This window comes from Chlorocebus sabaeus, chromosome 25, assembly GCF_047675955.1.
Source record: "Chlorocebus sabaeus isolate Y175 chromosome 25, mChlSab1.0.hap1, whole genome shotgun sequence".
NCBI lineage: Eukaryota > Metazoa > Chordata > Mammalia > Primates > Cercopithecidae > Chlorocebus > Chlorocebus sabaeus.
In genome coordinates, this window is record NC_132928.1 from 85400949 (window position 1) to 85420920 (window position 19972).

The 19972-nt window shown below is 44.5% G+C and overlaps 2 protein-coding genes across 3 annotated transcripts in view; one reads left to right on the top strand and one right to left on the bottom strand.

Moving 5' to 3' along the window:
- LOC140710301 (endogenous retrovirus group K member 8 Gag polyprotein-like) overlaps positions 1-17812 on the bottom strand; it is a 393717-nt gene extending 375905 nt beyond the window's left edge. The window contains 1 exon segment of the mRNA XM_073011921.1: positions 17801-17812. The gene's annotated coding sequence lies outside the window, so the exon portion shown is untranslated.
- The window catches only part of NLRP3 (NLR family pyrin domain containing 3), a 31838-nt gene continuing 24499 nt past the window's right edge, over positions 12634-19972 (top strand). The window contains exons 1-4 of one of the 2 annotated variants that reach the window (XM_007990053.3): positions 12634-12657; positions 14448-14685; positions 15102-15479; positions 19713-19832. In XM_007990053.3, coding sequence (XP_007988244.3) covers positions 15197-15479; positions 19713-19832 — 403 coding nt within the window. In that variant the 5' untranslated portion in view covers positions 12634-12657; positions 14448-14685; positions 15102-15196. The remainder of the gene's footprint in view (positions 12658-14447; positions 14686-15101; positions 15480-19712; positions 19833-19972) is intronic. The other variant, XM_007990055.3, reaches the window with a different exon arrangement.

The window sequence follows — 19972 nt, forward strand, 5'->3', positions numbered from 1 at the left end:
TTGCTGAAATGTCAGCAAATGTCAGTTGCTGTCACCACAACTTTCAAATTATGCCAGTTATTAGGCCCACTGCTAGATATGATTAATTGCTGCATAAATATTACAAACTTTAAAAATGTTTGACCATTCCCTTTGTCATCTCTGTGTTTTATTTCACTCACTTGAAGTCCTTGTTCTGAGAAAGGATATATCTGCGTCATCGGTCATCAGACTGACAGCGAGTTTCGGGCAGTGCGAGGCCCAGGCCTGGGGACGTGCTGGCAGGGCAGGCAGCGTGAGTCCTGCCTTCCTACGTTCATCCTGTGCTCTTTGCTCCTCTTTGTGGGGTGTGGTCCTCTCCAGACTAACGGGAAGTCTCCTTGACTCACACCAAAACCTACATGTCACAGATTTGGGGTGATTTAACTTGCACTTCTCAGCGACTGGTGTCAGCATGGCTGAGGCTGGTCTCGACCTGCAGTTTCTCCCACACTGGGAACATACAACCACTTGCTCTGGCAGATACTTGTCCGTGTTTCCTCCCCACTTCCTGCTGTCATTCACAGTGTACAAAGAGGTTTCGAGGTTTGCCCATGGATTTGACCTTTGCCCATGGACTTGACCTTGTGGCTCCAAAGAGAGCGGGGCTCAGGGTTGACGATTCCACTAGTTTGTGCTTCAGCCCTAGAAAAACCTTGATTCTCTTTGCCTCCCCCAAGTTCTACAGAGGGTCTCCCTCATCTTGTCCCTCCTCTTCCTGGTCCCAGGTGCCGAGCACCTGGGGGTCAGTCCTCTGCTGAGTGGTGGCTTCATAGAAGTGGAGATTCCTTTTTTGTTTCTCTTTCTTGTTGTTTTTAGTTGATTTTAGAAATGACACAGGGGCTAGAGCTATCCCCCAGCTCTCTTTATCAGGAACTCTTTTTAGCTTTTTCTGTAACTTTTTAACAAATTACTGATGTTATTTGCAACAAATAGATGATGCAGAGTTGTGTGGAGCAGAAACTTCTCCCGACTCAGTCATCTCTTTTAGGGGTGACCTTGGAGGCAAAAATGGTATGTGTTTTCCATTTTTTTCTCTATGCTTATACATATATTTCAAGAATTCAGGCCATTTATTATTTATATTGGTATATCTGGTAAAGCGAAATACAGTTTCTTACTTTTAATACTCATATTCTTGCACAACCAATCTCCAGAATCCTTTCATCTTGCAAAAGTGAAACTCTGTACTCATGAAACACTAATTCCCCTTTCCTTTCTCCCCCATCCTGTCCCCCACCCTCCGTTTTTTTTTTTTTTTTTTTGTCCCTGGTTCTATTTTTTGTTTCTGTGAATTTGGTTACTGTAGAAACCTCATATAAATAGAATCGTACAGTGTTTGTCCTTTTGTCCTTTGGTGACTGTCCTGTTGCACTCAGCAAGTGTCTTCAAAGTTTGTCCATGTTGCAGTGTGTGTCAGAATTTCCGTTCCCTTTAAACTAGAGTATTCCGTGGTGTATTTATAGTGCTTTTTGTTTTTCCGTTCATCTGCTGAGGGAAGCTTGGGTTGTCTCTACCTTTTGGCTCTTGGGCATAGCCAACTGTTATGGACAAGGGGCACTAAAATAACCGTTTTTTTTTTTCCTGCAGATAACTGACTGCTCTCAAATGTCCCTTATCTCTGATGCAGGAACTTGAATTGTTTATTTTTTGATTATTTGTTTAAAGATAAGGCTGAAAGTCAGGAGCTGTGAATTCCAATTCCTAGAGTTTCCGGTGGGCAATATAAATGAGAGGTGTGGACGGAAAGTAGTAGGTAGTAGGGAGTGGTGGGGACTGTGGAAAACTTGAGTCTGTGCTCAGTGGGGCAGCCTATAGAAGCTCCTGGTGCCATGTTTGTTGAAGGGATGGTGGTTGACTTAGTTCTAGAATTCTAAGTTTTAAACAGAAACTAAAATCTGACTACTTTATGTAAAAGCCCTGATTTTACATCTTGGCAACAAACTTAGAGATGTAAGTATACTGTGAGACTGAGATTTTGTGTCTACACCTCACAATAAAGATGAATCAACTAAAAATGTATTCAAAAGGAGACAGGCTTTCCAAAATTGTGAAAAAGAAAAAAAAATGTAGGTGGGATTGAATTTATTCCGTCACGTGTGAAACTGTTTATATTTCAGCAATAAAATGAAAGTGACTCAGTCACTGGTTTTTAGTCAAGCCATGTACAGCTCACAAAAATCATACTATTGGCGTGGTAGCTCACGCCTGTAATCCCAGCACTTTGTGAGGCCAAGGTGGGTGGATCACCTGAAGTCAGGAGTTCGAGACCAGCCTGACCAATATGGTGAAACCCCATCTCTACTAAAAATACAAAAATTAGCCGGGTGTGGTGGTGGGCGCCTGTAGTCCCAGCTACTTGGGAGGCTGAGGCAAGAGAATTGCTTGAACCCAGGAGGCAGAGATTACAGTGAGCCGAGATAACGCCACTGCACTCCAGCATGGGCAATAGAGTGGATTCCGTGTCAAGTAAACAAACAAACAAACAAAAAACAAAATCATACTATTACTTTTGTAATGAAGAATTCTTACCTATTTTTCTTCTCTTTGTGAGTTTGCAATAAAGTCTTCTCAATTTGCTTTAACTTGGAATGTGTCTTTCAGAAGTATTGGAGAGCATTGGGAGACATTCCTTAAAGGTAGATGAGGCAAAGAACCATGACAAGGGGCTCTGACTCTAACACTCCTGGTGAGTTCTAGAGATCAGATTATGAACACAGGAAAAGGAGAAGATAAATGGGATTAAGAAGCCAATTCCAAGCATATGATGTAGCATGCTTATATTAAGGACTTGGCTCTCATAAAGTAAGAACTGACAGCTTTTTTCTTGATGGCCATCCACTTTATAGTCTGTCTCAGAAGGTGTAGAGGTCCAAGAATTGGGGACCACTGGAACTCTTGGGTCATAGACACATTAGGAAAACCCATCTCAGCTGGGGAAGCTGACTCAGCACCAGCCCTCCAGGCCCCAGAGGAGTAGTCATCCCTGGAAAGAGGGAATAGCAGTAGTGGCAACAGAAGGTTGCTTCTCCTCACAAGAACTCACAAAGTCTCGGTAATATTGTGACTGTACTTTCTGAAACCCAATTTGTCTTTGTTCATAACTTTTCCCTTCCTGCTAATCACATTTTTGCTGGTGAGAGAAAGTGAAATTGCCATTTTTAATATCAGCCAGTCACTTTCAATTTGAAATGCGGTCTTTTTCTTGGTAACCTCAGATCCTTTGGCACTCCCCACCTCCGACCTCTTCTGTTCTCTCTACTAGGGGAGGGTGTCTGGCTTCTGGGCTGATCTCTGCCTTTGCTGAGCCCCCCTGAGGTCACCCCACTTGGGCTTGTGTCTTAGTCTATTTGTACTACAAAACAGCTGAGACTGGGTGATTTCTAAAGAACAGAAATTTATTTCTTAGAGCTCTGGAGGCCATGAGGTCCAGGATCAAGGCACTGGCCTTGGTGCCTGGTGAGAAGTGCTCTCTGCTTCCAGGATGGTGCCTTATTGCCATGTCCTCACATGGCCCATGGCAGATAGGCAAGAGAAAGCACCACCTTGAACCTGGAGCCCTTTTACAAGGGTGTGAATCCCATTCATGAGGGCAAAGCCCTCATGACTCAATTACCCCACAAACACCATACCCCTTAATACTGTTGTTTTGGGGGATTAAGTTATTTTTAAATTTTTATTTATGTATGTATATTTATTTATTTATTTGGAGACAGGATTTGGCTCTATTACCCAGGCTAGAGTGCAGTGACACAATCTTGGTTCACTGCAAATCTTGACTTCCTGGGTTCAGAAGATCCTCCCACCCCAGCCTCTGAAGTAACTGGGGGCCACAGTTGCCCACCACCACACCTGGCTAATTGTTGTATTTTTTGTAGAGACAGGGTTTCACCATATTGCCCAGGCTGGTCTTGAACTCCTGGGCTCAAGAGATCCTCCTGCCTCGGCCTCCCAAAGTCATGGGATTACAGGCGCCCAGCTGGGGATTAATTTCTAACATGAATTTTGGAGGGACACCATTATTCAAGCCATAGCAGCTTGGGTACTAGCCTCCTTCTCCGCTGCATCTGGCACCACATCCTCACCCTAGCGTCAGGCCTCCTCAGATTCTCAGTCATCCCCCAAACTTCTGTTTCTTCCTTGAGTCTGAGCCATGCAGCGTTTTGTGAGTATGTCCTGGCCTGCTCACCTGGCACCTGGGTGCCAATTCCTTGTTGTTTTCGAAGCGAGGTTTCTTTCTCTGAGAGGCATACACTTTCTCTGGGCCACATCGGGACCACGAAGTGTGTTTTCCTCTGCTAGATCCTAGTAGGTTCTGTCCTTAATGGATGCTGGTCTGATCACCTATGGGATCTGCTGTACTCCTGTTAAAATACTATGCTGCCTCACAGGGCAGAACACATGCCTAGCCTTAGGCAATTTATGTCCTGACTTTAGGAAGAATTGGCACCTATTGGGGAAGGAGGACATTTTAAAAAGGGAGCACTGCTACATGGAGAACTGGTGTGATGAGAGGGGTTGAAGAGGCCAGAGAGACCCACTGTCAGTAGCATCTTATTTCAAAGCCACCAAAATCGTACCAACTTGATATCTGCTCTAGGAAACACCCCTTTTGTCTTGGTTTATTTATTTATTTAATTTTATTTTTTTTGAGACGGAGTCTCGCTCTGTCACGCAGGCTGGAGTGCAGTGGTATGATCTCGGCTCACTGCAAGCTCCACCTCCTAGGTTCAAGCGATTCTCCTGCCTCAGCCTCCTGAGTAGCTGGGATTACAGGTGCCCGCCACCGAGCCCAGCTAATTTTTGTATTTTTAGTAGAGATGGAGTTTCACCATCTTGGCCAGGCTGATCTCCAACTCCTGACCTCAGGTGATCCACCTGCCTCTGCTTCCCAAAGTGCTAGGCTTACAGGCATGAGCCACCACACCCGGCCTCCTTTTCTCTTTTTTTAATCACAAAGTTATGTATGCTTGTTGGAAAAAAGTCAATCAACACAGAAACGAATAAGGTCTAGAAAATATAAGTCCTCTCTGTTTTCCTATTTCCTGTGTCGAGTTTCAAAGATAGATCTTCCTGATTTGTCTACACATGTATTAGTGCAAATGTGTGTTTTATTTTTTTTCTCTTTTTATTATATTTATTTAAGGTGCACAACGTGATGTATTGGTATGCATATACATAGTGAAATGATTACTACAGTCAGGCAAATTAACATATTCATAGCCTCACAGTTTTTTGTTTGTTTGTTTGTTTGTTTTAGCATAGTAAGAACACCTAAAATCTCTCTTAGCAAATTTGTAATATACAATCCTATGAACTATGGTTCTCATGCTGCACATCGCATCTCTAGTCTTATTCATCCCTCCCATTTCCTCCTTCTGGTCACTACCATTCTACTCTGTTTCTATGTATTTGACCTTTTAAAGATTGCACATGTAAGACTGACCATACAGTATTTGTTTTTCTGTGCCTGGCTTATTTCACTTAGCGTAGTGTCCTGCAAGTTCATCATGTGATACATTAAAAAAATCTCTCCCTCTCTATATATAGCCTTAGCCCAACTTGCCTGATATCTGATAGAATACTATTGTGCCCTTGCAGGTGACAGAGCTGTCAGACCAGGGCTGACAAGCAGAATCCCCTTTGCAGTAGCAACTCCTCATGTGTGCTTACTAAGCCCTTAAAATGCTACTGTCTGGGGCAGTGTGGGTTTGAGCAAATGAAAAGCAACGCCAGCCTCTGCAGCCTAAGAGAATCTCTCCTTCAGGGAAGCAATATGTCTTCTTGTTGCTCACTGAGAAGGATAACCACTTCCTCCCCAGGCTGACAGTGGAGGGATCAGCACATTGCTGGACGGAGAGAGCAGCGGTGAGCAGTGGGAGCTGAGCTGAGGGTTATACGCAGGGTCAGCGCTGCACTGCAGGATCATTACCGTTCTGTTTTTTCTCACTATGTTGCCTGGCCTGGACACAAACAGTCCTCCTGCCTCAGCTTACTGCTCTGTTTTGGACTTTCCCGTGGAATCTTGACTTTCAACTTTGAGTGTTTTAGGTCTCGTTCCCTCACCTATACTTTCTTCTTCTTTTTTTTTTTTTTTTTTTTTTTGAGACAGGGTCTTGCTCTGTCACCGAGGCTGGAGTACAGTGGTGCACTCATAGCTCACTACAACCTTGAACTCCTGGGCTCAAACGATTCTCCCATCTCAGCCTCCCAAGTAGCTGAGACTATAGACGCACAACACCACACCTGGCTAATTTTGTTTTTATTTTCTCTTTTGTAGAGATGGAGGTCTCACTGTCTTTCCCAGGCTGGTCTTGAACTCCAGGGCTCAAGCAACTCTCCCACCTTGGCCTCCCAAAGTGATGGGATTACACGCATGAGCCACTGTGCCCCGCCCCACACCTATACTTCCATGTCTTGTGTCTGAATTTTGGGGTTCAGAAAGCTCCTATGACATTTCCTCAGCCTACTTCTACCCATGAAAACGGGGCTTTTCCCAGTCTCCGTACGACCGACCCAGCCCTGTTTCTTTTCCCCTTACCCTCTGGATCCTACACCAGCTATTCATTGCTCAGTCTGGACCTTACACCAGCTATTCATTGTTCATTCTGGATCTTGCACCAGCTATTCATTGCTCAGTCTGTATATTACACCAACTATTCATTGCTCAGTGTGTATTTACATTTTTGCTTGTTTGTTTCCTCTGCTGTATTCAACTTGAAATCATTCATGCAATTTTAGTTTGGAATTCAGTGCTGTGAGTTCCAGTCCGTTTAAGTGAGCTTCGGATATGTAATGGAAGTAGTTATTTTTCTTAAATGTACAAGAGTAAATTATTATTATTTATTTTTTTTGCATAAATGATGCATGGAAAATCACTACATTTTACTTTTGTGAGTTGACTTATTTATTTGTGTTGATTTTGATATTCCCAAATCTGAAACAAAATTTTTTCAGAATGCATAATAACACACAGAGTATGGTGATCTTTCATTGACAAGTTTTTATATATGATTAGAGTATCTTTTCAAGATTCTTAATCTGCCTTTTTTTTTTTTTTTTTTGAGACGGAGTCTTGCTCTGTAGCCCGGGCTGGACTGCAGTGGCCGGATCTCAGCTCACTGCAAGCTCCGCCTCCCGGGTTCACGCCATTCTCCTGCCTCAGCCTCCGGAGTAGCTGGGACTACAGGCGCCCGCCACCTCGCCCGGCTAGTTTTTTGTATTTTTAGTAGAGACGGGGTTTCACCGTGTTAGCCAGGATGATCTCGATCTCCTGACCGCGTGATCCGCCCATCTCGGCCTCCCAAAGTGCTGGGATTACAGGCTTGAGCCACCGCGCCCGGCCAATCTGCCTTTTTTTAAATATAGGGTCTCACTCTGTCACCCAGGCTGGAGTGCAGTGGCACAATCCTAGCTCACTGCAGTCTCAATTTCCTGGGCTCAAGTGATTCTCCCACCTCAGCATCCTGAATAGCTGGTACTACAGGCATGCACCACCACATCCATCTATTTTTTAATTTTTAAAATTTTTTGTGGAGATGGGGTCTCACTATGTTGTCCAGGCTGCTCTTGGCCTCCTGGCTTCAAGTGATCCTCCTGCCTCAGCCTCCCAAAACATTGGGATTAAAGGTTTGAGCCACTGAAACTGGCCTACAATTTGAATACTACTGTACACTTTACATTTTGCTGTCAGGTATTTTTTTTTTTCCTCTCTACAATAATGTATTGTAGATCAGGTATTGTTTTATTTGAACCTCACAGGCAAGCTGAGGTGAGGGTCACAGGCAAGGAGTCGGGCCACTGGAGTGGTTGCAGCATTAAGTGGAGAGTAAAGCAGCAAAGGCTGGAAACCTCATCCACTTCTCATGAACTTCCCACTGCCCCGAGTGACTGATGTCCTTACATAACTGCAGCCAGTTCACCAGCTGCATGATTGAAAGTGGCTTAATTGACAATTGCCAAAACCTGGAAACAGCCCAAATGTCATTTGCCTAGGGAATGGAAAACCAAATTGTGGCCTATCCATCCCATGAAATACTTTACTGCAGTAAAAAGGAATGAGCTACTGATCTGAATCTCACATGCATCATATGAAGTGAGCGGACTTGCTCACCAAAGGCTGCACACTGTTTATGTGACACTGTGGAAAAGGCAATGCTTTAGCAGGTGGAGGAAGTGGGGCTGTGGGTGGGGACAGAGGCTGACTATGCAACAGCACAGTGGGTGGGGACAGAGGCTGCACAGGGAACGTGTGCAGCTGATGCAGGTGCTCTGTGTCTTGGTTGTGGTGGTGGGTAGGTAGCTATATGCTTGTAAGTGCTCACAGGCCTGTGCATGAAAAAGGTGTGAATATATATTTTGTTGTGCATATTTAAGGTGTATAACATGGCGGTTTGATATACATAGTGAAATGATTGCTGCAGTCAAGCAAACTAACATGAGTTAACATAGCCGCCATCTCACATAATAATCTTTATTGTGTGTGGTGAAAACATCTTAAATCTCTCTTAACAAATTTCAGGTTTATAATATTTTTAACTGTTGTTCCCACACTGTTTGTTAGATCTCTCAGCTTATTTATCCTACATAACCGAAATTTTGTACCCTTTGACTGTCATTTTATTTCCTTTACCCCTGGTAACTCTCTATTTCTATATATTCAACTTTATTTTTTTTTGAGACAGGGTCTCGGTCTGTCGCTCAGGCTGGAGTGCAGTACTGTGATCTCGGCTTACTGCAGCCTCAACCTCCCAGACTCAAGCAATCCTCCCACCTCAGCCTCCCAGCCTCCCAAGTACCTGGGGTGACAGGTGCACACCACTGCACCCGGCTTCCTTCCCTCCCTCCCTCCCTTCCTCTTTTCTTTTCTTTCTTTCTTTCTTTCCTTTCTTTCTTTCTCTTTCTTTTTCTTTCCTTCCTTCTTTCTTTCTTTCTCTCCTTCCTTCCTTCCTTCCCTTCCTTCCTTCCTTTCTCTCTCTCTTTCTTTCTTTCCTTTCTTTTTCTTTCTTTCTCTTTCCTTCTTTCCTTCCTTCCTTTCTTTTCCTTCCTTCCTTCCTTCCTTCCTTCCTTCCTTCCTTCCTTCCTTCCTTCCCTCCCTTCCCTCCCTTCCCTCCCTTCCCTCCCTCCCTTCCCTTTCTTCCCTCCCTTCCCTCCCTTCCCTCCCTTCCCTTCCCTCCCTTCCCTCCCTTCCCTTCCCTCCTTTCAGATGAAGCCTCACTATGTTGCCCAGGCTGGTCTCTAGCTCTTGGGCTCAACTGATTCACCCACCTCAGCCTCCCAAAGTGCTGGGATTACAGGTGTGAGGCACCACTCCTGGCCTAACTTTTTTTTTTTTAAGATTCCACATATAAGTGAGATCATATAGTGTTTGTCTTTCTGTGCTTGGCTTGTTATGCTTTGTGTAATGTCCACCGGGTTCATTCATGTTGTGGCAAATGGCAGAGTCTCAATTAGTCAATACTAACTAATACTGTATTGTGTATATATGCCCTAAACTCTTTATTTATTAATCTGTCAACAGACACCTGGGTTGTGTGCCTATCTGGACCATGGTGAATAATGCTGCTATGAACATAGGTGCACAGATTTCTTTGTGAGGTGATGATTTTATTTCCTTTGGATATACACTCAGAAGAAGGATTACTGGATCATATGGCAGTTCTATTTTTAATTTCTTTAAGAACTTCCTTATTGTTTTCCGCAATGGCTGCACCAATCTGCATTCTCAGCAGCAGTGTACAAGGATTCCCTGTTCTTCATGCCCTAGTCAACGTTTGTCTCTTGTTGCTTTGATAATAGCCATCCTAACAGGTTTGAGGTGGTACCGCATTGTGGGTTTGATTTGCATATCCCTGATGATTAGTGATGTTGAGCACTTTTTCGTATACATGTTGGCCATTTTTGTTTCTTCTTTGGAGAAATGTCTATTCAGGTCATTTCTTCATTTTAAAAATCAGATTGTTTTATGCTATTGAGTTGGGTGAATTGCTTACATATTTTGGATATTAACTACTTATCTGATATGTGGCTTAAAAATATTTTCTTCCAATTTGTTGGCTGCCTTTTCACTCTGTTGATTGTTTCTTTTGCTATACAGGAGCTTTTTAGTTCGATGTATTCCCACTTATTTATCTTTACTTTTGTTCCTTTGCTTTTGGTGAGACATTAAAAATATCCATGCCAAGGCTCATATCAAGAAGTTTTTCTCCTCCATTTTCTATTTTTTATTTTTAGTTTTTAATTTGTTTAGAGATTGGGTCTCATTCTGTCACCCAGGCTGGAATGCAGTAGAGTCATTACAGCTCACTGTTACCTCAAATTCCTGGGCTCAAGTGACCTTCTTGTCTTGGCGTCCTGAGTAGCTGGGCTACAGGTGCACACCACCATGCCTGGATAAATTTGTTTTTATTTTGTAGAGACAAAGTCTCACTATGTTGCCCAGGCTGATCGTGAACTTCTGGCCTACTGTGATCCTCTTGCTTCAGCCTCCCAGAGTGCTGGGATTATAGGCATGAGCCACCCTGCCTGGCTTCTTCTCTGTAAAACTTCTAGGAGTTTTACAGTTTTAGATCTTATGTTTAGATCTTTAATCCATTTTGGGTTGGTATTTGTATGTGTCAGCTTTTATTCTTTTGCATGTGGAAATCCAGTTTTACCAAAACCTTTATCTTTTAAAATCTTATATTTTTCTTGATTTTTTTTCCTGTTTTTTTTTTTTTTCCCCCACACTTCTATAGCCAACATCTTTATTGAAGAGATTGTCCTTTCCCCATTATGTCTTCTTGGTGACCTTGTCAAAGAATTAGTTGACTGCATATACTTGAGTTTATTTCTGTTCCATTGGTCTATGGGTCTGTTTTTATAAAGGCATGGATTTTTATTGCATATGAATTATACCTAAATTAACTTGACTAAACAAACAAAAACAAAAAGATCCCGGGTTCAGCCAATGAGCTCTTTTTTTTTTTTTTTGAAATGGAGTCTTGCTCTTGTCACCCAGGCTGGAGTGCAGTGGCACGATCTCAGCTCACTGCAGCCTCCACCTCTCAGGTTCAAGTGATTCTCCTACCTCAGCTTCCTGAGTAGCTGGGATTACAGGTGCCGGCCACCATGCCCAGATATATATATATATGTGTGTGTGTATATATATATATATATTTTTCTATATATATACACAAATATATATATATTTTTCTATATATGTATAGAAATATATATATTTCTCTCTCTCTTTCTATATATATATATTTTGTATTTTTATTAGAGATGGGGTTTCGCCATGTTGGCCAGGCTGGTCTCGAACTCCTGACCTTGTGATCTGCCTGCCTTGGCCTCCCAAAGTGCTGGGATTATGGGCATGAGCCACTGCGCCCAGCCTGAGCTCCTTTCTTTTGGAGCATATTTGGTCTGCTTTCTTTCTAGCTTCAGCACCTGAAGTTTTTACTGCTCCTGCCCCGGCCCCAGCCCTGAATGACACCTTCATCTGGTTCACGGAGACTCAGGTCTGCTCTCATGCCCCTGAGCAGGACTAGATGCCTGTCTCATCCTGTAGGGCATTCTCTCTGCAATTCTGTAGAAAGGTGGTGGTCATCGGAACCAACTGCTTGTTCTAGCTTGTCTGTGCCAGGCTCTGTTTTGAAGGCCTCATGTTTAGCCATTCACTCAGTGTTTTCTGACAGCCTTCTAGGATAGGTGCCATTATTTGGGCTGGTGTAGTGCTTGGTCAAATGCAGCATAATGAAGGGATCAAGGAGGGAACAATTCCAAGCAAAGCCACTTGTTCACCCATCCTGAGTCTAGGAGATTTGGAAGATCTAAAGAAGTAGCAGGCAATTATTGTCACCATTTTACAGATATAGGCACAGGGAGACCCAGTCATTTGCTGACATCCCTCCACTGAACTGGGTGCTCATCCTTGTCTTTCACCCAGAGGCTGAGCGAGTGCCTCTCACCCACCAAGCTCTGTTGAACTTGTGCCTTTGCCAGGCTGTGATCCTGTGGCTGTCTCATGGAGCTGCAGAATAGGTCTGTGTGTGTCTCTTCTCAGGCTACTGAAGGTGAGGCTTTGTGTGCATGCCTGGCACATACCAGCCGTTCCATAAGTGTTAGTGGAACAGGTGAGTCAATAAGTCAGGGAGTAAAATTTGTGCTTTAAAAGTAGAACATGATGGAGAGAACTTGTACTGCCTTCTAGCCACCTTGCTGTGAGAGGACAGGGCATGGGCTCTGGAGTTTGAAGGCTGGGTCAGGCCATGCTCTGGATTCTTTACTTGCTCACATGGCATGTCCTTAGTTTCACTTCCCTCGCTGTCAGTGGAGCTGTTGCAGCGGGCAGTGTCAGAGGCAACATCCATTTAGTGCTGCCAATTCGACCCCCAGCCCCATCTTATACTGGCCTCCCACCCTGCTTCTGTGGGGTGCCTCAGAGGAGAGCAAGGTGAACCCAACTATGCAACCGAGATACGGCTTTGACAACACTGTTGATCCCATTTGGAAAATCCAGCTATGTGAGTAACCGTTAGTTTCTCTGCCTCTGCTATGATGTAAGTGGGGACCACATCCTTCCTGCCCCTTCTGGGGCTGTGACTGCTATAAATTCATTGCATTTCCTCTCTAGCTGTTCCTGAGGCTGACATCTGGGTAAGTCCAACTCCGTGGGGCAGGGTAGGCGACAGGACCGGGAGAGCAGTGGGGGAGGTTGTGTTGAGAGGGCAGAACTTGTCTTGGTTAATGCACTAGCAATTTCTTCTGCTAGCCTCCAAGTTTGTGCTTCAACAACATTTCTGGAATGTTCTTTTATCATCATTTGGGCTCTACGTGTGCAAGTGCATGTGTGTGTATGTGGTGGGGGAAAGGGGAGAGGACGGGGCAGCAAGCATAGTTTACACCCATGACTTCAGCAGATTTGCCCAGTATCCCTCCCAGGGGAGAAGATGGATGGGATACATAGAAGGAAACAAACCTCCTTAAAAACCAAAGGGCGGCAGCTATTGTGCTGGTGTTAGGGTGGAAGGAGCACAGAAGAAAGGCAGAATCCTGATGCGGATTGAAGGACTGATGGGGCAGGAGCTGGGAGGGTACGCAGAGCTCACAGGGCTGTCTGGAGAGCAGCCGCCTCAGGATGCACAGGGCTGGGTTTGTGGGGCTCAGGAGGAGATAGGCAGGAATGGAGGAGGAGATAGGCAGGAATGGAGATGGGACGGGAAAGATGAGTGAGTCTGGGGTGTCTTGACATTGAACTGCAGTCACAGAAATTCCAATTTGGAGAGCTCCACTGTTTTCCAGATTCTCTCCCTCCCTTGAGTATTATTTATGGCTTTAGGTTGAGGTGCTTTGCCAAATACAGTGTAATCAAGGGATCAAGGCGGGAACAATTCCAAACAAAGCCAGCTTGTGTGTCCAGCCAGGCTCTAGGAGATATGGAAGATCTAAAGACACAGCAGGTGATTGCTAGTTTTTGTGGAACTCAAGGTCTAGTTGGGAAGACTATGTTGGTGAATGCTGCAGTGAAATACCTGTGATAAATGCTGGGAAAGTGTGTCTTTTAGTCATCTATTTTGTTGTCTTTGTCTTTGTCTGACTGAAACAAGAGATAGAAGACATGGTCTCACATCTCTTGTCAAAATCCTGGCTCTGTTCCTTCCTGGCTCCAAGCCCCTCGGCAGGCTTCTTAGTCCCCCTAAGACTCAGTTTATGCATCTATAAAATGGGGCTAGGGATAGATGCACCTCACAGAGCTCTGTGCAGGTTAGATGGGGAAAAACAGTGAGCGCCTAGCCTGTGGAAAGCTCTAAATTAATGTGAATTATAATGATAATTGCAGATTTTGCAAGGAGACGTTAAATAGATGTATGTTTTTATTTATTTTATTTTATTTTTTGAGACGGAGTTTTGCTCTTATTGCCCAGGCTGGAGTGCAGTGGCGTGATCTTGGCTTATCGCAACCTCAGCCTCCCAGATTGAAGCGATTCTTCTGCCTCAGCCTCCCGAGTAGCTGGGATTATAGGTGCCTGGTACCATGCCCAGCTAATTTTTGTATTTTTAGTAGAGACAGGGTTTCTCCATGTTGGTCAGCCTGATCTCTAACTCCTGACCTCAGGTGATCCGCCCACCTCGGCCTCCCAAAGTGCTGGGATTACAGGGATGCATATTTTTATTATTCTCCGTTATGCACTCCCAACTTCATCTTACTTCAATCCACTGGTTGATAGAAGTGCAGTCAAAGACCGTCCCCTCCTCCGCAAGCTTTTATGTTCTCTCTCCTCTTTCCCTAGCCATGTCCTGCTCTGCTATCAACACAGTTACTCACTTCCTGGCCTTCTCCTTCTATTGTCTCTCATCCCTCTTCCCTCATGAAAACAGAAGCAAAGAGCTAGAGCCTTCAGTTTGGAGGAACTGAGAACATTCTCTTCTGCTTTCTCGTTTTATAGATGAGGAAACCGAAGTGGAGGAATAGTGAAGAGTTTGTCCAATGTTGTAGCCCCGTAATCAAAGGGACGAAAGTTTTCTTGCTGATGTGTCAAGATGGCATCATGAACTGGTTGTTCACCGTAAACTGTAATACAATCCTGTTTATGGACTTGTTTACATATTTTTCCCTCCATAGGGAAGCCTTTCTTCCATGGCTCAGAACACACTCCTGGATCAAGCCAACAGGAGAACTTTCTGGTAAGCATTTGGCTGATATTTTTTTTTTTTTTTTGAGGTGGAGTCTCCCTGTGTCACCCAGGCTGGAGTGCAGTGGCGTGATCTTGGCTCACTGTAACCTCCACTTACCGGGTTCAATCAGTTGTCCTACCTCAACTTCCTGAGTAGCTGGGATTACAGGCACCCACCACCACACCCAGCTAATTTTTGTATTTTTAGTAGGGACGCAGTTTTGCCATGTTGGCCAGGCTGGTCTTGAACTCCTCAGCTCAGGTGATCTGCCTACCTCGGCCTCCCAAAGTGCTGGGATTACAGATGTGAGCCACTGTGCCTGGCCTTGGCTAACTTTTCAAAATTAAAGATTATGACTTGTTACAGTCATGTGACATTTTTTTCTGTCTGTTTGCTGAGTTTTTGATAATTTATCTCTCTCAAAGTGGAGACTTTAAAAAAGACTCATCCGTATGCCATGTTCACTGCCTGGTATCTTAGTGAGGACTGAAGCGCCTAAGGACCCTGAGAACGGCTGCAGATGAAGATGGCAAGCACCCGCTGCAAGCTGGCCAGGTACCTGGAGGACCTGGAGGATGTGGACTTGAAGAAATTTAAGATGCACTTAGAGGACTATCCTCCTCAGAAGGGCTGCATCTCCCTCCCGAGGGGTCAGACGGAGAAGGCAGACCATGTGGATCTAGCCACGCTAATGATTGACTTCAATGGGGAGGAGAAGGCGTGGGCCATGGCCGTGTGGATCTTTGCTGCGATCAACAGGAGAGACCTTTATGAGAAAGCAAAAAGAGATGAGCCGAAGTGGGGTGAGTGGAAGGAAGACTTTAAAAAAAATTGTGGCAAAGTGCACATCATGTACAATTTTCCACCTTAATTTTTTTTTTTTTTTTTTTTTTTGAGACGGAGTTGCTCTTGTTGCCCAGGCTGGAATGCAGTGGCGTGATCTTGGCTCACTGCAACCTCCACCTCCTGGGTTCAAGCGATTCTCCTGCCTCAGCCTCCCATGTAGCTGGGACTACAGGCGTTGCGCCTCCATGCCCGGCTAATTTTGTATTTTTAATAGAGATGGGGTTTCTCCATGTTGCTCAGGCTGGTCTCAAACTCCTGACCTCAGGTGATCCGCCCGCCTCGGCCTCGCAAAATATTGGGATTATAGGTGTGAGCCAATGCGCCTGGCCTTAATAATTTTTAAATGTACAGTTCAGTAGTGTTAGGTACACTCACGTTGTGCAAGCAATCTCCAGAACTGTTTTCATCTTGCAAAACTAAAACTCCTCACCCGTCGGACAGTAACTCCCCCTTGCCTCATTCTCCCAGTCCTGGTAACCACCTTTCTATTTGCCATCTCTGTGAATCTTACTACTCTGGGTACCTCATATAAGTGGAAACATACAGCCTTTTTTCCTTTATGAGTAGTTGATTTCACTCAGCATAATGTCCTCAGGGTTCAACTATGTTGTATCATGTGCCAGAATTCCCTTCCTTCAAAAAGACTGTATAAGTACTCCATGGTACGCGTATACCAAATTTTGTTTAGTTATCTGTTGATGGACACCTGGATTACTTCTACCTTTTTGTTATTGTTAATGCTGTTACGAGTGTCGGTGCACAAATATCTCTTCAAGACCCTGCTTTGAACTTTGGAGTGTATACTGAGAAGTGAAATTTCTGAATCATATGGTAATTCTGTTTGATATTTTGAGGAACTGCTTTACTGTTTTAGATACGATCTGTGCCATTTCCCACCAATAGCACACAAGGGTTCCAATTTCTTCATATCCTAAGAACACATGTTATTTTTATTTATTTTTCCTTTTTTATAGTAGCCATTCTAATGAGTGTGAGGTGATATCTCACTGTAGTTTTGATTTCCATTCCCCTAATGATAAGTGATGCTGAGCACCTTTTCATGTGCTTGTTGGCCATTTATAGAGCTTCTTCAGAGAAAGTTCTGTTCAAGTTCTTTTCTCATTTTCAGATCAGGTTTGGTTTTTGTTGTTGCCTTGTAGGAGTTCTTCATATATTCTAGATATTAACCCTATGTCAGATACATGATTTACAAATATTTTCTCCCATTCTGTGGGTTGTCTTTTCATTCTGTTAACTGTGTCCTTTGATGCACAGAAGTTAGTGTGTGTGTGTGTGTATGTATATATATATATATATATATATATATATAAATAAAATAATTTCTTGGCCAGGCGTGGTGGCTCATGCCTGTAATTCCAGCACTTTGTGAGGCTGAGGTGGGTGGATCACCTGAGGTCAGGAGTTCAACATCATCCTGGCCAACATGGCAAAACCCCATCTCTACTAAAAATACAAAAAAAATTAGCCGGGCGTGGTAGTGGGAGCCTGTAATCCCAGTTACTCAGGAGGCTGGCCTGAGGTAGGAGAATTGGTTGAACCCAGGGAGCGGAGGTTGCAGTGAGCTGAGATTGCACCGCTGCACTCCAGCCTGGGCTGAAGAGCAAGACTCCGTTTCAAAAAATAAAAATTTCTTGTATTGTCTTGGTTTCTTCCTCTTTTCCCCTCTCATGGTAGTGCTATGAGAAGGTGGAGGTAAACTGTTTGTTTTCTCTAACTCCTTTAAAAAGCCAGTGCAGATTGTACCTATCCCCTGGGCACCTGCCATGATTAGTTCCTCTTTATCTGAATCTCAGCAGTGCCTGGACCTACCTCCAGTTCTCCATCCAGCTCCTCAGATCACATGTTTTGTCCAGTGTCTGCTGTGTGGTCAGCAGGCTTGGTCCTCTGCTTCCTGTGGCCCAGAGGGCAACCTTTCTCCTCGAAGAACCGTGGAGTTTGCGGCAGAAGCTGTTCCTTTCACCATCACTTTGGGAATTGGAATGTGAAAGAAATTCTCTTAATCCCCATGTACACATTGAGGATAAGGTTCTTTCTTTTGTCTTGTGTTCTAGGCAAAGGCAGGGCTCAGAGAAGGGCAAGGTGTTGCAGGATGATGATGTGGGGCCGGTAGTGATGGGAAGGAGGAGTAAAAATGAGTCAGTGGATAGGGAGACACACGTTAAGGCAGGGCAGCAGTGTGGGTGTAATGACACCGGGGAAACAGACAGGCGTGTGCAGCCGGCGGAGATCAGAAACCGACTTCCGCAGTGACTCTCACCTGTAGTCCCAGCTACTCAGGAGGCTAAGGCGGGAGGATCGCTTGAGCCCAGGAGTTCAAACCCGGCCTGAGCAACATAGTGAGACCTCATCTCTGAATAAATAAATAAAGCAATTATCATTGTGTCAGTACTTATATACTCACATACCCAAATGAAAGTGTCATAATCACAACTGTAGAAGTACTTTGCTAGGCAGTTTTTATGGATTTTGTGGCACATTCAAGAACCCCATGAAATAGCTTCTGGTTTTATCCCTCCTGCAAGTGAATGAAGTGAAGCTGGAAGAGATTCTGACTGGCCCACGGCTTCTTTCTAGCCATACCCAGAGCTGGGGTAAAAAGCAGGACGTGCCTTTGATCAAAGCCCAGCTCTTAACCACTATACCATCTTAGCTTCCATGTCTGGATTTTGAGGCAGAGAAGTTATAACTAGGGTCAGAAGTTTGTTTGTTTATTTCTTGGGGTGGGGTTAGGTTTCAGGTAATAGACTTTGGCTAATCTACTGTGATGGCTCATACCCGAGTCCCAGTTACTCAGGTGCTGAAGTAGGTGGATCACTTGAGCTCAGGAGTTCCAGGCTGGAGTGAGCTGTGACTGTGCCACTGCCCTCCAGCCTAGGGAACAAAGCAAGACTCTGTCTCTTAAAAAAAATAAAAATAAAAAGAATAAGGTTTTGGTTTTGGCTTAGATTGTTTGGATTTTGTTTTGTGACATGGTTACCAATACCTTTCTTTACTTTCAGAATAAGTAGACAGCTGTCAGAGGTCTTTTATGTGCTGGGCACGGTAGCTCATGCTTGTAATCCCAGCACTTCAGGAGGCCAAGGTGGGAGGATTGCTTGAGCCCAAGAGTTTGAGACCAGCCTGGGCAACATAGTGAGAACCTGTATCTACAAAAAATGCAAAAATTAATTGGGCATGGTGGCACGTGTCAATAGTCCCAGCTGTTCCGGAGGCTGAGGCGGGAGGATCACTTGAGCCCAGGAGGTTGAGGCTGCAGTGAGCCGTGATTGTGTCATTGCACTCCAGCCTGGGCAATAGAATGAGGCCCTGTCTCAAAAAAAAAAAAAAAAAAATCATTTATGTTCTTCATATATTCCTGCCCAACTGAAGTTATCTGTCTTATGTATTTCCCCTAGTGACTAACTCTGGTTTTACCTAACCTGAAGTTCTCCTATAGAATGCCGCCTTAGGATGTGCTATCTAGTGACTGTTTGGGTTTGTGATTCTCAACACAGATGCATGTTGGAATCACCTGGAGCTTTTAGTATGTAACGGCTCCTGGGCCTCACCTCAGAGGGACTGAAAAAAAAACCTCTGGAAATGGAGTCCTGGAGTCCGTATTTTTAAATTTAAATCCTGGGTGATTCTAACGCCAGCCAGGATGCCCAGCTGCCAGATTAGGCATGGAATAGACTGGCCATTCTCACTCTTGAAGAACCAGACATCTCGACCTGACAATAGAAGATGTGTGTGAAATGGATTGCAGGGAACTGGGGCCAAGGAAGGGTGACCTTTCTTAGTCCACGGCCGCGCTGGGGATACAGGAGAGCTTGGAGATGCCCTCACAATCAGGCAGCCAGGGTCAGGCAAAAGCAAACGAGGGTAAAAGAAACTTAGCTTGCTTCACACGTTTGCTGATTGTTTTCCGGGCCTGAGGAAGAGATTCTGAGACTGGGAACAGTGGGGACGCGTGCTTGGCAGGTAGACAGCAGAAGTTGTTTTGAGACTAGGAGTGCGGAAATGCTCCCAACTAGACTTTTGACTGGACACCTGTCCTCTGCAACTCAGAGCCATGTTTTGATTTGGGGGATGTTTGGGGTCTCTTCTCTCATGCCAAATATTAGGCCAGGTTTCAGCTGCATCCTCTGTGATAATAGTTCTGAGTGTTGACACCTTTTTTCCCCTTTTAGGTTCAGATAATGCACGTGTTTCTAATCCCACCATGATATGCCAGGAAGACAGCATTGAAGAGGAGTGGATGGGTTTACTGGAGTACCTTTCGAGAATCTCTATTTGTAAAAAGAAGAAAGGTAAGCACCTGGGGTGGTGCTTCTAGTTGAGCTTTAAGGCCTGGTTCAGGAGGCTCTGCGAAGCCGAGCAGCTGGGTGACTTGGCCACACTATAGGCTCCTGCTCTTTGGGATGCAAAGGCCTGCCTCAGGAAATCCATT